General features: G+C 36.3%; 1 protein-coding gene across 7 annotated transcripts in view; it reads right to left on the reverse strand.

Moving 5' to 3' along the window:
• The window catches only part of LOC143342394 (dystrophin, isoforms A/C/F/G/H), a 655,322-nt gene that overhangs the window by 429,780 nt on the left and 202,985 nt on the right, over positions 1–22,557 (reverse strand). For all 7 annotated transcript variants that reach the window (XM_076766217.1, XM_076766218.1, XM_076766213.1 and 4 more), the window contains 3 exons: positions 19,912–20,123; positions 15,522–15,676; positions 14,734–14,923 (listed from right to left, as the gene is read on the reverse strand). In XM_076766217.1, coding sequence (XP_076622332.1) covers positions 14,734–14,923; positions 15,522–15,676; positions 19,912–20,123 — 557 coding nt within the window. The remainder of the gene's footprint in view (positions 1–14,733; positions 14,924–15,521; positions 15,677–19,911; positions 20,124–22,557) is intronic.

A 22,557-nucleotide genomic window follows, 5' to 3' on the forward strand; every position in this document is an offset into this window, starting at 1 on the left:
TGAATTTTAGATATGCTCGACGCGAGAGAGGAGATACTATGAGTCTGTGGATAATTATATTTCTGAATTTTTCATAATATTTAAAGGAATCTTGAAGGATCTTCTGTGTTCTTGTATTAAGAAAAGAAAAACAAACGCACTGATATAAATTTCTTAATAAAGTTCTTAACACGTTGACTGCCAGTCTAATATCCTAAAATTGTTTACAAGACTAAAACTTTGATTTTAATCAATTGTAAACTACACAGCTTAAAAGTTGTCCTAGTAGTTACTTCCGTAAGTTCATTAAAATTTATGAATCCTATTCAAATTTATTTTCTTTAACATTTCAACTTGAGAATTAATTGTTTTAGTTCCACTGTTAAAAGTTCTGTCACCCATATACAGGGTGTTCGGCCACCCCTGGGAAAAATTTTAATGGGAGATTCTAGAGGTCAAAATAAGACGAAAATCAAGAATACCAATTTGTTGATGGTGGCTTCGTTAAGAAGTTATTAACGTTTAAAGTTCCGCCAATAATGAATTTTTTTCTCGGAAGTGGGTAAGATTTCGGGAGTATGTCTATTCACCAAAAATGATTATAATTGACCCTCGTAACTGAAAATAATTTTTTTGGAACGATTTGAAATTTTTTTATTTCGCCGAAAAATTTAGGCACCTACCCCCTTGTCGATTTTTCTTAAAAATTCGTTAATGATTTTTAATAATTTTGTTTGACGCCCTACACAAATGTTGTCTAATACTTGTTTGTAGGTACCCATAAGCTCTACTCCAGAAAAAAGTTTCATTGAAATATATTCACTATTGTAGAAGTTATGGTTGTTTGAAGATTGGACCACGTTTATGGGGTTTTTCTTTCTTTACGGGGTCAAGAAACAATTTTTCCAATATTTTTACGATTTGTACATATTCTACACTAAAATGCGCGTAGTTTGCTTTTTTAAACATTAAAATCGTCCAATCTGTTCAGGAGTTATGGTGTTTTAAAGATTCGCATGAAATTTACGGGAAGCATATTTGGCCTCAAATTATATTTTCGGTAAGGAATTATTTTCTCGAATATGGTTAGGATTTTGAGGATATTTCTATTGACCAAAAATGATTATAATTGGTTCCTGCAATCGAAAATAATTTTTTTAGAACGATTCAAAAATTTTTTTTTTTCGCCGAGAAATTTCACCACCTACCCGAATTTTTTTCTCGAAGGAGGGTAGGATTTCGGGGATATGTGTATTCATCAAAAATGATTGTAATTGGCCCCCATACCTGAAAATAATTTTTCCAGAATGATTTGCAATTTTTTAATTTAATTGTTAATAACTTTTTAACGAAGCCTCCATCAACAAATTGGTATTCTTGAGTTTCGGCTTATTTTGGCCTCTAGAATCCCCCATTAAAATTTTTCCCAGGGGTGGCCGAACACCCTGTATAGGTGACGTGGCAGTCAGTGTTAAGTAAGGACGCCCTGGGTAAAAAAAGACCCACATATAGATCAAATAATTTTTCTCTGAGAAGCTGAAAAACTAATTCTCAAAATTGCAATTGCGATGAGAGCAGCAATCACCTATACCAGTGTTTAACTGGGGGCGTAATAAAAACATGAAAAGTCAATGAAAATTATTAAAAAATTTATTTTGTATTCCCAAAAAATAGCTAAATAAATTGCAAAAATGAATTATAGCATTAGATGTAACATTTACTTTAAAAAAATTGATAAAGATGGTTAAATTTTGCAACGTTTACATGAGACTGCCCCCTTAAATTACGTGGGACTTTTTCATCCTGAGAATACGATGCTCCTTTCAAAACAGAATTATTGGTTAAGTCTTTTTTCAAAATTTCTTTCTTTACTGAAAGAGTTAGCTTGTCGATTTCTGATGGGAAAAAATGTTCCAAGGAATCTTTGTACGTGGTCGTCGTTATTGAATTTTTGTTTATTTAAGGAATGTTGTGGGGATAAGAAGCATGCCGCCCTTGAGATTAACGAATGCTGGTCGTTTCTCTTGCAATTTTTCTTGGATCCTGGTCCACAATTTAACGAATATGGCTACTAATATCGATCGACTAATATCCCAGTCGTCTAAGGCAGGGCCTGCTAGAAAGCCTTACTGATGAGTCCACTAGCAGACCTGGACGAAACGCACCCCCTCCTTTCTCTTCTCAGTCCTCCTACAAATTTCACGAGTCCTATCCGCAGCAAAGCAGCGCCACAGAATTATTCTTCTTCGATCCCATGATTGGTAAAATAAAATTTTTTTCCCTACGAAGGATGGCTTTAGGTCGAACCCTTAAGCTCGAACCCTCCGGGCAACAAAGGGGCCAAATTGGTCGAACGAAAAGTTCAGTTACGCAGTTAGAACCGCGAAGGAAAATTCGTTACCCCGGCCGACCGCAATTCCGCGCATCCCATTTGCGTCTAATAACGAAGGGTGTCGCGTACCAGGAAGAAGAGCACATTTTCCAGAGACCGACGGGGGTTGTTCTCGCGCGGTTCGTTGAAAAAAACCCCCCCGCAAGTGAAATTGCGTTAAAGCAGATTAGCCACGGTAGGCTTGATTTAACGAAATACGGGACGCGCGGTACGATTACCATGAATATGAGAAAAGAGAGCCGGGGCTCTTTGTCCGAGCCTAAGCGAAACGAAAGTTCAGGTCACGTAAGCAACTGCCAAGCTTATCGATCGATGAACTCTACTTTCCGTGTAAACGGTTCGCGAAGGCATCGAACTCGCGAGGCACGGTGTGTTAAGCGACAGGCAGCCTAAAACGATGGCGGACGCGTTGCTCTCGGATATTCGTGACCCAGTTGTCAGCGACAGCGCGAGCGTAGAGAGAATCTAAAGTGTCACGGGGAGATAAACAAGATTTGGATTTAACGCGAGACCATTGATGCACGGCTCGAAAGCACGGGCTTGTCGCGAGGCTTGGTTATAGAGAGAGAATTGTTAGGTGCTTTGGATCGAAAATAGAACTACGGTGCAACAGATTACGCTTCAGTTATAGCGGGCGATTTGCAGATCGAAGAGGGTTGATGGTCTTGACACCGTAAGCTCTCATCCATGACTTTATCACCCTCTTTTATGAAAAACAGTTGGATAAGTATTCTATAGTTTGAGGACTACACAGTCTATTGCCGCTTGAAAGTTTGTAGCACTCATCGATGTCTACGGAAATAAATCATTCTCACGCGCACGTGTACTTATCTTACTTAAAATTGTACCCTTCTGTATTATTTGTAAAATAAATACAGCATATCGTAAATATACTTTGGAAAAACATGAAAATTTTATGTACTGCTTTTTGTTGAGAAAACACAAATGTTCGGATTTAATCATTTATATACGTGTTTGGAAAATTATTTATCTAGTTTTAATTTGGATACACAACAGTATAAATCAATAAATTTCCACCTCTTCGAAGGGCTTTATACTGTTGAAATTTCCAACATGAAATTCACTTTCATAGAAAAAAATAAAATTTGGTTCAAGGATACATTTGACCCCCCTATTCGGCTATACCCTTTCGTTTGCTTCGATAGTCTATTAGTCTCTATTTAACAAGTCTAACGCGATTTCAATTAAGCCGGTTAAATGAGGTGTCAAAATTTAGATATACAGTCATCAAGAGCTAATCGGCTTTGTGTATCCGGACGGGGCATATATGATCTATAGGAAATGGAACGTTAATTATTCTAATTTTTTGGAGCAAAGATAACTTCAAGTTGCAAGAATTAATAAGTCTCGGAGATAGTGTACCAAAGAAAATCATTATGTACGAAGACAACCAAAAATGAATAACAAATTCAGCAACAGAACGAAACGTATACATAGATGTAAAATTTCATTTGACGAGGAATTTAAAGAATCAAGAAAATAATTATTAACCACATATTTTTTAATTTTTAATTAATTCATTAATGGAATACTGTAAATTGCCTCTGAAGTTCTTTCTAAAGAAAAAATCAGATTGACAAAATTTGTAGCTAATAACATATTAAACAGAAAACAAAATCTTCGGTATAATTTTAGCAACGATTAACAATAATTTAAAATTTCTTCGATTTTACCAATGATCGAATTAATCTGACCACGTCTATATTTATATATTTTCATGAACATTCTCTTAATTATTTAAGCCTCGTCTCGGATTAGAATGTTTTCCAGGGAAACAGAGGCTTTTAACTACAGCTTTCGTTCGTTTAAATAACTTTTTATATCCCGTACTCTGACGTTCCGCTGCAGCTAATTACATGCAACCAGATCTGGCACGTTTTTTGTTTTTTCTAACTGGTATGCTCAACAATTCCTTGTTTTGCCCCCGTACGAATATTCACAGCGTTTCCATTCAGGGATGTTCAAAATTCTAAAAGTACATCGAACGATTCAACAAATAAAACACGAGCCCCGGCGTCAATGATATATGACCATTGAAATTTTCACAAAAATCGCTGTTCTTTCACGAAGAGATTTCAAATCATTCGAACGTAAATATTAAAAGGGAATTTCTAGTCCGGCACTTTTAAACAATCGATCGTTTGCATTTTTCACGAGTTCGAATATTAAAAATAAGCTTCTGAACTATTTGACTGAAATTTGCGAAAATAACGAAGCCACGAAAAATTTAAAAAAGTTAAATTAAATTCTGCTCTCAGATTTCGGTGGTATTTTCGATGACTCATTTATCGTCGAAATAAACTACTTGAAAACACTTATGTAATGTCTCTGTGAGTATCTTACCTAACACAAGTTCAATATTTCTGAAAAAAATATGTATATTCTCATTTTTGACGTGAAATATGTAGGTCTTCTGGTTTGGGGGATGAAGAAAGAACACTCTCTAAGTTATTTTTTTTTTTAAGAAATCGTAGGACTTTTTAACGAACCAATTTTATCACACGTTGATAGATGCTCTGAGAATATTCGCAATTTTTTTCAATAAAAAATAGTCAAAATTGTGGAAGTTATTGAGAAAGTCTATAGCCTCCACTTTGTTGGACATTCTACTCTAGACCAGAATATTTTAAATAAATTTCTTTCTTAGATTTTTTGTTTAAACCTAATTTGGGTTTACACCGATTGTCAATATTTATTTTGTTATTCAAATAATATATGTACTATAGGGATGAATATTAAATAAATCTTAAATTAATGCTATATTGGTTAAATTTCATTGATATCCTTTTTCATCATCTGTCCACTTACTTTTGTCCCTGATTGAAAATGGAAAAAAACTTATGGAATTTTTTCTATTTATTTCTATCAAATTTTGTTTATTTTACTGTATTTAATTTTATTTACAAAGTAGATTCTTTGATATTATTAAAGACAATTGCTTCATCGGAGCTGGGCAATTATATTGGATTGGCCAAAAAGTGTGTCTTCGGACATTCTCAAATGCAACTTCAGATCAAATCTTAAAAACCCATGGTTAATCGATAGCTAACATTTAATCATCTTTTGTTCCTGACTGTATAAAGAAATTTCCTTAAAATTGTGAAAGAATCACTCTGCAATATCTTGGGGCGTACTTATTTTTGTCCCTCGGGAATATATCAAACAGCCGTTCGTCCTATTTCGATTTGAAGTTATTCTACCTGCGATCCAATATCGGCGAGCCATAACTCGAGCCCGACAAATCGCAATTCATGCACACTGACGCTGCTCCATCTTGAACCGGGGGTATTAGGAATTCCTTGGAATGTTACTTCGAAAGGTAGAGACGCCGTATATGCACGAGTTACGTTCCGAGCTAGGGCCAGGTCGATAAGTCATTAGTAGAATCGGACCAGCGAGCGTGAACCGTGTACAGAAACACGTTGTTGCGTGCATTACAGCGGCTGCAGTCGCATTCAAGAATATTGATAGTTCGATAGTTCGGTTGAAAACGCGTTTGCGGCTGGACACTGTCCGGCCATTGTCCTCCCTGCACAGACATTCAATTTGAAATCGACAGACCGCGGCAATATTACTTCAGACTTTTAGTAATCGCCAACGAGCAATATTCAGCGCCAACGAACTGAAAATACTTTCAAAACGTACGGCAAAATTCGATATTAACCTCTCTACGAAAGACAACGTACGCGATATTGCTCGTGATAGATAGTTCTTCTGAGAGTATGCAGTGTCATCAATTTCTAACTTTCTTTCGTCCAAACAATTTCAAAATGTCACTAAAACATATATAAATATACCTTGCAAATTTGACCTCAAAAGGTGTTACAGTTTATTTGTAAAAAATTCCTCAAGAAAGTTAAAAAACAAGCACATTTGACGCTAGAATACCCCCTCAATTCGTTGACGTACGATTTAACTTCGAATAATTTTTCAAACCTATACTATCTAATTTTGTTCGTTCGTGCAAGGAATGACCACAAGGAAGAATAGATTTGTTTTACGAATATCTCGTGAATGCAAAAATGTGTTGATTTTAATGTGCAGGGTGCTCGGCCATCCCTAGGAAAAATTTTAATGGGAGATTCTAGAGGCCAAAATAAGACGAAAATAAAAAATACCAATTTTTTGATTAAGGCTTCAATAAAAAGTTATTAAAAAATTTCAAATTATTCTGAAAAAATTATTTTTAGCTGCGGGGATCAATTAGAACAATTTTTGGTGAATAGACATACCCCTGAAATCCTACTTATTTTCGAGAAAAAAATTCGAGAAGATACAAAATTTTTCAACAAAATTAAAAAACTTCAAATCGTTCTAAAAAAATTATTTTTGGTTGCAAAGATCAATTACAATCATTTTTGGTCAATACACATACCCCCGAAATCCTAATCGTTTTCGAGAAAGAAATTCCTTACCAAAAATATAATTTCTGGCCCAAAATGCTACCCTGAAATTTCATGCTTATCTTTAAAATGTCATAACTCCTGAACGGATTGGACGATTTTAAAGTTTAAAAAAGCAAAATACGCGTATTTTGGAGCAGAATATGTAGAAATTCCAAAAATATTCGAAAAGTTGTTCTTTGACCCCGCAAAATAAGAAAAAACTCATAAAAATGGTACAATTTTCAAACAGCCATAACTCCTACAATAATGAATATTTTTGAATGAAACTTTTTTCTGAAGTAGAGCTCATAGGTACCTACAAAAAAGTATTAGACAACGTTTGTGTAGGGCGTTAAACAAAATTATTAAAAATCATTAACGAATATTTAAGAAAAATCGACAAGGGGGGTAGGTGCCTAAATTTTTCGTCGAAAAAAAAAAATTTCAAATCATTCTGAAAAAATTATTTTCGGTTGCGGGGATCAATTACAAGCATTTTTTGTGAATAGCCATACCCCCGAAATCCTGCCTACTTTCGAGAAAAAAATTCGAGTAAGTACTGAAATTTTTCGACGAAATTAAAAAATTTCAAATCGTTCGAAAAAAATTATTTTCAGTTGCAGGGGTCAATGACAATCATTTTTGGTTAAAACACATACCCTCGAAATCCTAACCATTTTCGAGAAAAAAATTTAAGTATGTGTGAAATTTTTCGGCGAAATTAAAAACTTTCATTATGAAATGAAATTCTATGTAAATGACCGCTGAAGAGTAAATTCTAAGTAAATGACCGCAATATTCGACCAGTTCACCCTTATTATTCCTCACGAAACTTAATTTCCTATTGTACCCCAATCACATCGTTTTTACGAATGCCAATCAATAACGTAGCTCGAAGTTCATTAAACTCATTGAGTGGAAGCACAGCTGTCCAGATAGCATTAGTCACCAGGATGTAATTTGTAGCCCACACCCTATTACACGTGCACATGTTCCGAAACCGTGTACACCGAGGCAATGGATACTTTTCGTGGGTTACTTTAGAATATACAGAAAAATGAATTCCGCAGAATACAAAGCTACTTTTTGATATACGGAATAACGAAAGGCAACTCCGATCAATGTGGAGTGCGGATGCATAGCGGTATTTCGCGATCTAAATCCACCACGATTCGTAAATCTACGTCGCTTTTAAAGAGTTTCAGTCTTTGAAATAGACATTGTATCTCAATTTACACATTCTATTTCTGTAAATTTAATCTATCAATCTAAATCCACCACGATTCGCAAATCTACACTGCATTTAAAAAGTTTCAGTTTTTAAAATAGTCAAATAGACGATGAAACGTAATTTAATGTAAAAATTACGATCCATTGCATCTCGATTTAGACATTTTATTTACGTGGATTCTTAAGAAGGCCCATAAGAGAAGATCCGAAAGCGTTCGAATATAACTCGAAAAGCCTCAGAGCAGCATTTGGGAATTAATTCCTCCTGCAATCGACGTTGCAGTATTAACTGATGCATAGTCGTAACCGCAACGTTTCGAGCTGTGTGGATGAAGTTTACAGATCCTACATGCCTTGTAAATTCAAACCTCGCCGCCGTTCGGCACACAACTCTCGCTAATTAACAAAAATATGCGCAAACTCGTCGTGCAGCGACCGTGTCGTTAGTAACGATACAACGGGCACTATAGTTACGGGAAAGTCCTTTGATAGAGTGCGTATTCTTAATTACGAATATTATACGCGCGACAACGCGCGCCATTTTATCAGCGGAATGGGCTCACCTCAAACAGCATCGTATTTTTCGAGAGTATTAAACGCGATCGGACGAATTCAATATATTTGTACACCGGAGGCACGAAAAACGAACAGACGAAAACGAAACAGACAACCGGGAAAATACACGGTTGTATTAAACTTTATTATTTTCGAACGTCGCGTGTACGACGAATGTGACTTCGAGAATACGATCCTTCGACCTGAAAATAACTGACATCACGTGAAACGGAATTACCGATAAGCTCGTATATAATAACCTTTGGAATTTTGTTTAAAACTGTCACTGGTAACGATGTTTGATAATTATAGACTTTTCAAGAAATTATAACATGAATCAATATTTGGAAATTTATGCTGGACATTCGATATTCTCAGTCGTATTAAAAATGTATGAAAATTTATACTTCGTTATATTCGCGTTGTATTTATTGAATTTTAGATAAGTCAGCGAAATCGGAATAATGAAGGAAGGTTAGAAATATAATTTACACAAGTTGGCATACGATATGTTTTATCGAAATGAAAATTATTTCTACCGATTGGAAAACATTTATGGGCGACAGTATAACTACAAGAAACGAAAGGAAGTAAACGGGAACAAATATTTGACACAATCTCCGCTAATAGTTGTAACGCTTTTCCAGTGAAAACATAGTCAGATTGCAGGGTAAATAACATTGATTTTCAATGGCAGCCATTATTGGATAAGTGGTCAGACACTGTTGAACTCGTCCTGACGATTTTCCTTTCGTTCCGGATTCTCGGGATTAAACGTGTGATTAATTCCAATCGTTTATACAACTGTTTATCAAACAATCAACGTCATTGTCACTTCGCTAATGATGTGAACGGTAATTACACTCGCGCCCCGACTGCCTATCTAAAAACGTACACCGAATTCGTTCGAAATAGTATTTACAAGAGTATTCGTATCGTATGTGGGGCAACACACTTTAATCTATACGTGTACTAAACTGTAAATAACTTTGAATCGTTCCTACGACTTGTTTGAATTCAATTTTTTTTGAATTTAGTTTTCTATTTAAAAAATAGACCTTTGTTTCTAAACATTGCCTCGTGACAACCCTTCAAAAAATTAAATGTAAACTAAATTGAAAAAAATACAATTCGAGCAAGGCATAGGAACGTTTCAAAGTTATTCAACTTTTTGAAGGGTTGTCACGAGGTAATGTTTAGAAACAAAGCTCTATTTTTGAAATAGGAAACTAAATTGAAAAAAATTGAATTCAAACAAGGCGTAGGAACGCTTCAAAGTTATTTAATTTTTTGAAGGGTAGTTACAAGGTAGTTTTTGAAAACAAAGTGAAGCTCTATTTTTTAAATGAAAAATGTTGAAACTTTCGATGATGCATATACGGTCTCGCTTTTTAAACGAAAGTATATATTTTCTTTATATAAATTAGTTCTCTTCATACTGCATATATCAAGATACGATCATTGAAAACAAAATATCTTATACTTTCTATTTTATGTTACGTGCATCTAAATATTTTATACAACAATTCCTTTTAATTGTACCTTTTGTGTTATCGATGAAAGCAAAGGACTATGAATATACAAAATATAAAAGTATACATTTTCTTTATATAAATTAGTTTACTTCATACTACATATATCAAGATACGATTATTGAAAACAAAATATCTTATACTTTTTATTTTATGTTACGAGCATCTAAATATTTTATACAACAATTCCTTTTGTATCTTTTGTGTTATCGATGAAAGCAAAGGATTATGAATGTACAAAATAAAAAAAGTACCAATAAATTCGCTTTTATCCTGCGAGACAAGAAAGGTAAAAAAAAAATTATTATCATAACGCCAGAGACATCTGCCACGTGGCAGTAAAATGTTCCACGACGGTACGTCAAAATTTCGCCCGGGTTAACATGGAACGTACACGTACACGAGGCTCGCGATGGAATCCAATTTAACCAATCCCATGGTTCTGCAAAATTGAACCTTCTTTTAGGGGAATAAACCCAGAGGCGTACGAGAGGAGGAACAAACAGAGAACGAAACAGTGGAAAGAGTAGCTCAGGCCAGCTACACGATAATATATAACCCTGTAAACAATATTATAAGCTAATTTCCCGGAATCGTGTGCAGTATGTTCGTTACGTGAACGCGTGGACCGTGGATTAATTTCATTGAAATGGCGCGATAGACCGCGTACACGGGCAATATCAATTTGGCCCCGCGGATGATCCGTCAGTTACACGGCATTGTAAACAAACCATCGCGCCGGACCGTGTTCTGATCATTCTCATGAATTCGTTACAGCGAACCATTTAACTTTCTCATCATCGCGCGGTTCGCGCTGAATTATTTAAACGATGCACCCCCCCCCCCCCCCCCCACGGTAATTTTCGTACAAAAATCGCGGAATTCTCGATCGAAACGAAATAGTCGGAACATTCTTGCGGGAGTTTGTAACGAGATACTTCAAAAATGGGAAGAAAATATATAATAAATTAAAATTTTCATAGCACGTTTCCTATATATTTCCATTTGCTTTCAACTTAAAATTATATGTTTGAACAAAAAAATGAAAATTATTTTTCTTGGGAGCAACAGAATTTAAAACTAAATTCGTGTGTTTGATAAAATTAAACTTAAGAGTTTCAGTGATTGCATTTATCCTGCAACGTTAAAGAAAATTTTAATTTTGATATCACGTTTCCTATACTTCCATTCGTTTTCAACTTAAAATTAGATATTTGAAGAAAATTGCATTGAAAATTATTTTCCTCGTGAGCAACAGAAATTAAAAATAAATTCGTGTGTTTGATAAAATTAAACTTAAGCGTTTCAGCGATTGCATTTATACCCTATGATATTAACGCCCCAACATTAATGACTATACTAAACGCGCCCATAAAAGTTTGTTGTCGCTTTAACGCCCCGCCGAAAGACTCTAGAGCTCCCTAAGGAATGCTACCACCTACGTGCAACCCTCTATCTAGATCTAGATTTTACGGGTTAATAGAAAAATGCAACTGAATTCGCTGTGCCGTGTATTTTCGCCTTTCTCAGTTGGTATTATGCGATTAACGAGCACTAACGATGACAATGTTTAAATAAACTATTTTTGTGAAAGAAAAGTACACGAACTACCAAATTTTCCGAGTCAGAAATCTAATAAACGTTTGGAATTGGTTTAATAAATTTGTAAAGGATATAGAAATGTTTGTTAAATGTTCTTTCAGACGAGCTACACAATCCTACTATTCGATCCATTCACAATTGGAATACGGTCCTATTATCTGGCCCTGTATTACAAGACAAACAAGACTATGATTGAGAGAGTGCAGCACAGATTTATTCGGCTTGCTTCCTGCTATGCCAATACACTCGTGTCTGGGTATTAGCATAATTGCGATACCATGCAGTTGCAACTTGGATTATTGATAATCGAATGTCATACAACTGACGTGCTCTTTGCATATAAACTAATCAACTGATTACCAGCCCTGACATTCTGCACGGAATGAATGTTCCTCCCCTGCTAATAAATGCAACCTATCGATAAGGATAGTTGTATCGTCATTAAGGCTACTTGTGCAGAAACGAACAATTTCGATACAGACTCTTCTCGAAACATAAGGTTACAAATTACTCGAATAAATAAATATTTAGTAGTATTACGTAAACCAGAAATCAAATTCATTAAATCTATTGTCTTTTTGTGAAATTCATTCCTATTCTGATAAAAAAAATTTACTGAAATAACTTTGCTTTCAGCTAGCGACAGAAGTAGTAATAGTTGAATAATTGTATTTGAGATCTCAGATTCGTAGCATTCGAATGTCCGTGAAATATTCGAACATTAAATTATTATAATGTTCCCAGTCCTAATCGATGTATCAAAAAGTTGTAATGATGTTGCCTTCGCGTGATAAATGCAAATCGGAAAGGCGTGCTCGCGATCGTGAAACAGCAAATTTCTTGGACGATCAAAATTGCAAATCAGCTACCTCAAAATTCTGCGGATTCATTCTTGCGGATCGATCGATCCGATTAGCTAAGTTCGTGGAAAAACTGTCTACTGAATTAATTTAAACATGTTATAAAAATGCATTACATATAAATATTATAATCGATAAATAGATGTTCATTTTTTATTATTCGAGTAACGTTTCATCCATTTGTATGAATATACAGAATACAGAAAAAATTCGATAAGTAGTTCCAGTTCTAATTCAGATTACTGAAAACTGAAAAATCGCCGTTTTGCAACTGACCATTGTGAACAGTGAGTTTCGTTCGATCGCCGAGGAAATCCGTAGATCGAAATTGTATACAAATTCTCATATTTTTCCGTGAACCTATTTCCACTATAACAATGTAAAAGTGTTCGAAAGAAGAATTATTTTGCATCATAAACCAAAGAAAATTAACTCATATAATATCTCGAAATAAATCACATTATTTCCAGAGTGGCATTAGTCATCCAAAATTGTACAAACATCGAATTAATTTCTTGGCCAACCTAATCTTATTACAATCAAAATAAACATTCTTTTAAAAAAAGCAGACGACATTCTAGTATTCGTCAAATATTTACCATCTCTGGAAACAAATGATTTGGTTATTTTTGTGGAGAATTCTTGCCTGTCGAATTTTTCAGATAGTTTTAAGAATTCGCTCTATATTAATGAAGGCGTACGACAAAATCTCGAGCGAAACCAACAACCCACTTTCGCAATACTCTTACGCAAGATTTCAGTTTCCCACGAGATATAATATACAAACTAGAAGAACGTTCCGCACAGAAGCTGATGCACCGCCACCGCATTGTGTCGATACTCGATATCGAGCTTCTTCCTTTTAATGGATATGCCGATACGAAGACAGCTACCTTCGACACACTTTTATGGCAATCAATCGAAGCCGTAAAATCTACTCTAGTCAACACGTGACCCATAGAGATCTGGTTTCCCGTCGCGACCACCGTTACAACGTCTCGAGGAATCTTACGACCCGACTGCACGTGACTCTCTGTATTAACCACCTAACCGACGTGCTCGAGTTAACACGGCTGCCATAATCGACAGACAAACGAGCCAAGTTATACCGTTCTTAACGACCAAAGCAATGATAAAGTCAAACGAAACGAGGAATGTAACATATTTACTTTTCAATCAAATTTATGTATTATTAAATTTGAATCTAACTGCTCGTAAACACCCGAGAAGTCGAAACAAGAAAATGAAAAAATTTTGGAGGAAGTCGTATTGCCCATTTGTCTTTTCGTTCGTTTGCATTCTATAAGCGAAGTGACTGAATCCAACTTCCACAGACGTTATTAACGATCTCGCGGAGGTTAAGAAAACTTTTCCCTCGCAATTTTGAAGTCGTTAGATAGAAGTTCCGATTTCTCTGTTGCGTACAATTATTTGCGGGAAGCGGTAGAACACTTCTTATACTTTAGAAGCAATTCCCAACGTTTTTAACATTTCAAATACAAGTGTCTACTGCAGTGGTTCGAGATTGAAAAACGTTAATTCAAATAGTAACCGATTCGTAATTTGTAGTAAAAATTGTAAATATTTATTCGATTGGATTTTTGCAAATTTACCGTAGATTTCTATAAAAGAATAAATCAAGATATATTTCTTCAAGTACCTGTCGTTTTAATTCCTTTGGTACAAATAAAAATACCATAATTTATGGTTAATACTAGATTTACGGAAAGTTTGACAGGTTTTAGATTCCATACTTCAAGTTACAGAACTTGTAAAAATTATCTTAGCAATTTATGTTAAATTTTATCGATTCTACGATATGAATTAAATTTTATATAAGACAAATCAAGTTTTAATTTAATCCTTAACGTGACGATTTTCGATAAAAATAATTAATGTCCGTAAATCTAGCGTTAAGAATGTTATTCCGAGGAATTTGTATAAAAAGTATGAGGTCCACGAAACAAAAAGTTTACGAACCGATCTATTATCAAGTATAGTTTGATCTAGATGATTTCTAAAGAAACGTAGGTAACTTCGATTCGCGTTAACGCAATCCAATTCCCCGTAGAAGATATGACACGTTTGGTGTCCAAGTTTCGGTTAATTCGAGCAAGAAGTCCAAGCTGATACGAAGAATCGATTGGTAAATTTGTATCGACAGATATGAAACTTACCTTAAGCTGATGTTGCGGTCGTCTGAGCGCACCCTGGTCCCGTCGTCCACCTAGTCGATCGGCCTCCGCTTCCAATCCCTCCATCGAGGACTCGGCTTCGCTCAACCAAGCCAAGAACTTGTCCAAGGACCGGTCGAAGTTGTGGAGGGAGTTCATCGCGGAGTGAAGCAGTTTTCCTCGATTGATGATACTACGGAAGATTTAATAGACGTATTACCCCACAATCGTCGTGGAAACGCGTTCGATTCGAACTCAATGCACCGATTCGAGCCGAACAACAGGCAACGGGAAGAAAAAGATCCCATTGCTGGACGGGGAATTCAAATCTTTTTCCTCCAGAGAACACTAAACCTAGGAAAACTTCATTTATAGCTCACTTTATCCTCGTCAATTATTCATTTCTATTTCTATTCAAGAACAGATAGTCAGATCAATAATCTTTGCTAATTCATCTTATTCAAGTCTAATGGAATTTAATTACGATGGACATCTCGAATGAACCTAAACTAAAATTTAAAACAGGTCCTGGGTTGCAGAATCGTGTTATCTAGGCCAATCTACTTTTGTCTCTATTCGCTAGATACTCTGTTACTACCAAATGTAATTTTCAAAATAAAAACAATGGTGCAATATTTAGACCAAAGCTTTGAATTTCAGGTTTCAAAACGAACAGTTTTTAATTTTTAATTTCAGGTAATAATAAATATTATAAGGCTATAGTCAGCACAGTGTTAGGTTGACACGCAAGGAGAAGTACTGAAAAAGTTAACGCAGTGTCTACAACATACCTGGTGTTTAGATTGTTGTATCTCTGATTGATGGTCTCCGTCATCTTTTTCACACGAGTAGTGTCGTCCTGCTGATAAACAGCTATCAGCTTCTGCGTGAGTTGATTGAAGAGTTCAATGTGATGCTTGTACTGATGCAGCTCCGCGTGGAACGACTGGAAGAACGAACGGAACGAAATAAAATGAGGAGGGAAGGTCAACGACGCGGAGGAAACTTATCTAAGTCTGACCTCGTATCAAGTCGTAAGTCGAGCTCCGTGTCTCGATAACTTAAATAAGTTGAATCTACTGGCGAGGTAAGAGTCTAAGTTTTATACCGATATGCCGTGCGATGGAAACTTTTACGCCGCCGTGGAACTACTAATCAACGTTCAGATGAAATTTATAATCGATCTGATTAACCCCTTAGCGGTACCGACGCACGAGAAAATATACAAATGTTCAACGTACATGGAAATTTAGATTGCCTAAAAATTAATAAATGTAATTATACTGCCTCATTTTAAAACGACGGACCAGGGAATATTCATTTTTTTATTCAATTAAAATTAACTACTAAGATCTTTATAGAGAATTATAGAGAATTAACTACCATTCCTACTAAGATCAATCTTTTTGTTTCTCTTTTACGAAGTAACGTACTTCTAATTGTTGATGTTTATTCGTAAGATATTCTTCTGTTTTGTGTTAAAAAATTTTTTAATTTTCATCGGATAGAAGATAAAACGTCCTCGGAAACGAATTTTCTTTCAAGTCGATACCGTAGTTAATTTCGGAGAAAACAAATTTACGAAAAAGTGGGATAGTAATTATGGAAACACCCTGTATACAAATTTAAATTCATTTTCAATTAAATAAACAATTAATGATCCAGTTTTATCGCACAACAGTCGTACGATCAATAGGAATTGTTGAAACTTTATTAGGTATATAGCGTCAAAATAAATGACAAAATAAACATAGAAGATGGCATAATTTATAGTAGGAGATATGATCATTAGGTAGAGGATGAAATTACCTTTAAAACGAGCGTTTGTACGAGTCGATAGCTTTATTAGTTCCGGAGATATAGCGATTTTAGTTTCAAGTCGATGCGGTGGCTAGTTACGGAGATATAAGGGTTCGAAGCGTTTGTTTACGTTTCATTGATAGCAATGAATTCGCGCGCGTGACACTAGTAAACAGTGCGTAGTAAATTCTTGGAAATACTACGCCCCGAAACTAGGTCACGACAGTCACGTACGCGGGGTAGACAAGGAGGTACGACGCGACGCGTCAGACGGAGACAGAGCTAGTCAAATTAAGAAAAATACCACTTTACATAAATTGCGATATCTCGAAAACGGAAAGTCGGATCGTCAAAAACCAAAAACCGTTTTAAAGGGGAAGGTTTACCGCCGCTAACAGTGGCTTAATAATTAATAAAACGCCAGTGGTTTCAGAACTGCACGTATCTAAAGTTTTAGTAATTTTAATGCGCGTTAATAGCCTTTTCTGACACGGGGAAGCGAGAGACGGCGAAGTTTTAAAAATTACCTTTTACATAAATTACGATATCTCGAGAACGGAAAGTCGGATCGACAAAAACCAAAAACCGTTTTAAAGGGGAAGGTTTACCGCCGCTAACAGTGACTCAATAATTAATAAAACGCTAGTGGTTTCAGAACTGCACGCGTCTAAAGTTTTAGTATTTTTAATGCGCGTTAATAGCCTTTTCTGACACGGGGAAGCGAGAGACGGCGAAGTTTTAAAAATTACCTTTTACATAAATTACGATATCTCGAGAACGGAAAGTCGGATCGACAAAAACCAAAAAACGTTTTAAAGGGGAAGGTTTACCGCTTCCAACGATGGCTCAAAAATGGATAAAACGCTAGTATCTCCAGAACTACACGCGTCTAAAGTTTTATTACTTTTAATACGCGTAACTAGACTGTTGCACATAAGACGGACAGAGGCATAGTGGAATTTTAATAATTACGCGTTTCTTTATACGAAGATATCTTCAAGAACCACTTTAAGAAGAAAGCTTTGCCACTTCTAATGATGGCTCAATTACGGAGAAAATACTACTAGTTTCGGAATTGCATGTGTGTAAAGTGTAACTATTTTTAATACACATTATTAGACTGTTATAAGACAGTGGAAACTGAAAATTCTCTCTCTTTATATTTGCTATATACTTATTTAGAATTTTGTCCACTTTTTTTAAAAAAAATGTAAATCGTTCAATTGGTCGTGGTAGGCAAGACAGATTACATATTTTTCTCAGAAAGTAAACAATAAGAATAGAAGTGAATATTGAGAAAATTCGTTCTATAAAAAAATTCGTGAAGTTAAATCGTGTAATTTGACCGGTCATGGTAGGTTTAGCGTTAATATTGAAAGAACATTTTATAAGTAAATTCTGATATTTGAAAAATGTCTAATATATTTTAGACAGCGTTATATAATAATATTGAAAAACAGAATGAAATATCTTCTACAATATTTAATTTAGGAATCGTTTTATATAAGAATACATTTGGGAAAAGAATCGTATCGTAGGTTGATAAAGATCTTTGAACTGTATAAAATTTTCTCGAGATTTCTCCATCTTCGCTTGGAACAAAGCTATAGCCTGGCCCAGTTATGAGACTCGTCCCGTATACAAACGGTATGTTAGGTTTTCTGCAGCAGATTGACTCTTGAAAGAAAATGTAGAAACATGGAATACAAAGAACGCTTTTGTTTCTATCCACCGAAGTTCTAAAGACAACATTTGTATCGTACACGGTTAGACGAATGATAATAACCGATGTTAAATATAGAAATTGTACGCAAGCATCAGAACGTGAAGCGGAAACTTGTGTTTTCATCTGGCAACCATCGAGCAAGTGGACTTTCCATTTAAATTTCAAAGTTCGAGATCGATCATCGAGACTAATTGAAACAACAAACTACTCGATTCATGAATATTGTAACGCCGATATCGAGAAAAAATAATGGTTGTTGATGGATTTGCCGTCATTCGACGGAGAAAAGGCAACATTCCGGAATAACTGCGAGGGCTCGAGACGAACGAAGCCCGAGCGTAGCCCGGATTCCGAAGACACAGTAGTCTCGTAGAAATAAATTATTCCATGAATATCTCATTCGTCTCTTTTGAATGTAAACAGAGTTTCGGGCCGCGCAATGTACCATGGCGAGCCGCGATCTCGTTGATTGGAACTTTGATCGTTTCCTTTCCAACCCTTTGCCCCGTCAACAGTTATTTTTTCCCAGGGTGAATGTTATTCCAGTACAGAGAAACGTTGCTAAAAAAGAGGTTACTGGCCGGACGAATACTAATCCGTTCGTTCTCTTTAATCGTAAGCTATAACGAACTTCCGCCGACTATCTATGGTCATTATTATTCGCCAGAGCCTCGTTCGCATTTTATTCTCGCCGGTCGTAACGGCGGGGATGGCTTCTGAAGCTGAATTACACGGGGAACTTTGGCTGTCGTTTCCGTAATTACCTGGTTAAAATTGGATTACGCGATCGTCCTGCTACCCGGATACCAGATGAAACTTAATATTAACAGTTGTCGAGGAACGAAATTTGTAAGTTCCAGGCGATCGAGGGTCGCCTTTGGCAAATTCTATCGCATATTTGTCGAGGAACGTCGAACAAAATTATTACAAACAGTATTTGAAATTCAGAGGACGAGGAAGTTCAACCACGACAGTAAAAGTTTCATTTGAGTCGTGGCATGTAATTTTTTACTATTACAGAAGTTTGTTAATATCACGACTTCAATATTTTTTTCAAAATTTATAAATTATACAACATTGAAACAACTTTACTGGTGATTATTTATTTTAATTTGATCAGAATTTAATGCACCTTACTAGAGTAAATAACTGTGGACTTTACTGAGCTCTAAGGGGAATCCACCAAATAGGAACAGAAATGTTCAATTTACGAATCACGTAATCATTTTAAGAATCATTACTTGTACATCGTATACGTTTTTTCGGAACGTCTTTCAAGCTTCCTTGACTATAAGGGATCCTTCAAGTTGGGAGGAATAGACAGTTCAATTTACGAATCACGTGACCATTTTAAGAATCATACCATGAATTTTAATAACGTAACGAGTAGATATTAGAGTATCCGAGGAGGCTGGAGAACCGAGAGTACTTTATTTGGAGTGCATCACCGTCATCGAGACGAGCAGCGCGTTTTATCGGTGAATACGATCGCTTAAGATCGTGAGAGACGCGTGCTCGTGCACTCTGTGAAATAGTCGGGCGAGAAATAAAGACTAGATAAAAACGGCAACCTCCGGGTTGGTTAACGCGCGCGGGTTAATGCAGAAGTTCGAGAAAGAATGAGAGAAAGAGGAGGGTTGAGAATTCCAACGTACCTTTTGTTCCCGTAGCTGCGCCTCGAGAACGTCGGCGGTGTGCCCGACGGCCCGCATTTTCTCCAGCCGAGTTTCCATTCGTGCCAGCCAGACTTCCACCTCGTTCCTCTTCGCCTCGTATCGCTGACTGTCCCCGAGCATCGCGTCCAACTGCGTCTTCCTTTGCATCACTTTCGAGTTCGTCTCGTCCCAGTGCTCTCTCAGCTTCGTAACTGCAACAACAATCGGTCGAACGTGCACCACCGGATCATCTCCATCATTCGCGACGCGACTAACGACTATCAGACGAACACGTCGCATGGCGTTTTAATACGCCTGCAGGAGGCTGCGTTTGATTAATAGGCGAGATTCGATCGGGGCACACTTCTTTTGCCTCAAAATTTGCTGACCTTTTTGAACCTACTCGACTATCTACGAATTATGTGCTCTCCAGAAATCGGATAAGACTAAAATTTTTATGTAAGTTTGTAAATTCTTCGTTAGAAAGTTAGAATGCAGTGTGATATAGACGTGGGGAATAATTGTAGTTTCTATTTCAGAGTGTTGTCTAATTTTGTTCAGATAAATATTACATCGACTTATTATTGCATTTTTCTATTGTAAATTTTCTTTTTCAGAGTGTTCTGTAAATGGGAATTTAAAGGGATAAGTCAACTTAATATTACTATTACCGAAATTAACTCATCTGGATTTTTGAAAATTTATCGTAATTTTCTGTAAGAGAATGAATACACATTTCACCATAATAGTCGACAGTTCTAGTATTAAGGTAACAGTATTTTTCATATTTGAAACTTCTCACCAAAGTATGACACTTTAGTGTCAATGAACGAAGAAAAAAATAAATTTGACCTCGATATGAAAAACAGGTTAAATAGAAACTACGAGCGTCGACTTGTTCAAAAACTTGGAAAGTTTGATGCGAGAAGATCGATTAATTTTTGCGCGCCTCGCTAATCGCTAACTTCGTTAACGGAATTAAGTACCGTTTGTGAATCGAACTTCCCGTTCTACCGGCGTTCGAAACACGGACTAAATGAATAAATAATCGGCGAAGCTATCGAAAAAGTATTCCGATTAATCAATCGTTTCGGGGCCGCTCGAGTCACGAGGATTTAATTATTCCTGGCCCCGCGATGGAAAGGAAAGTTTCGATGTATGCTCCGTGAATGATATAATCGATGCGGTTTGCACGATTACGGAAGTTCCGATGCACCGACGACCGTGGATAATTCGTCGTGGAGTCGTGCTCCGCGAAATTCGAGCGCCCGCGGAAACGGATGCATGCGAAAGCTCGTTAATCGAACGCGACGAGGCGAGGCACGTGTTCGTTGTTTCAAGAAGCACTTCTCGCGCGTACTAGGGGCTAAAATCCACGTTGAAATTCGCGCCAGGCGCGAGGAACCACCTGGAAACTGTCCAAGCTGAAGTAGCTTAGCGAGGGGGGCGCGGCTGGGAAAGCAAGCGTAAAGCACTGGCAACGTTTCAACGTTCGTAACAACAAAATTCGCACGCGAGAACAGCACGCTTTGGTGTACCTTTGAGGAGGCACTGCATGGACATGATGTTTCGCGCCTGCATCCCGTCGAACAGGATCGAAGCTAAAACGGAAACAGCCGTGATTGAAAGCATCCATCTTGTCGGATTCTCGAGGAGGACGATAGAACTTGTGATTTAAGGAGGGATGCTTCGTGGGATCGCGTGATCGTAACCTTGGTTCTCATCAGAAAAACTCTTATACAGTAGAGTTATGATTACTCGGAATGTCCACAATCACTCAAACGAAAAAAGGAATTCCTCAAAGGTGCGTTACACTCGATTGTTATGTCACTGAATACCAATAGTTGCACGTATACAGGGTGTTCGACCACCCCTTGGAAAAATTTTAGTGGATGATTCTAGAGGCCAAAATAAGACGAAAATCAAGAATACTAATTTGTTGATGGAGGCTTCGTTAAAAAGTTATTAACGTTTAAAGTTCCGCAGGTACTGAATTTTTTTCAAGGAAGTGGGCAGGATTTCGGGGGTATGTCTATTGACCAAAAATGCTTGTAACTGACCCCCGCAAACGAAAATAATTTTTTCAGAATTAATTAAAAATTTTTTTTTCCGTCGAAAAATTTAGGCACCTACCCCTGTCGATTTTTCTTAAAAGTTTCTTTTTCATTTTTAGTAATTTTGTTTAACACCCTATAGAAAAGTTGTCTAATACTTTTTTGTAGGTATCCATGAGCTCTACTTCAGAAAAAAGTTTCATTTAAATATATTCACAATTGTAGGAGTTATGGCTGTTTGAAAATTGGACCATTTTTATGGGGTTTTTCTCATTTTGCGGGGTCAAGGACCAACTTTTCGAATATTTTTGCGATTGTTATATTCTACACTAAAATACGCGGCGTTTGGCTTTTTGAACATTAAAATCGTCCAATCCGTTCAGAAGTTATGATGTTTTAAAGATTCGCATGAAAATTCAGTGAAACATATCGATGGTATGGTCAGACATTATATTTTCGGAAAAGAATTTTTTTCTTGAAAGTGCGTAGGATTTCGGGGATATCTCTATTGACCAAAAATGATTGTGATTGCCCCCCGTAACCGAAAATAATTTTTCTAGAACGATTTGAAACTTTTCAATTTCGTCGAAAA

This window comes from Colletes latitarsis, chromosome 6 (genome assembly GCF_051014445.1).
Source record: "Colletes latitarsis isolate SP2378_abdomen chromosome 6, iyColLati1, whole genome shotgun sequence".
In the NCBI taxonomy this organism is placed as follows: Eukaryota; Metazoa; Arthropoda; class Insecta; order Hymenoptera; family Colletidae; genus Colletes; species Colletes latitarsis.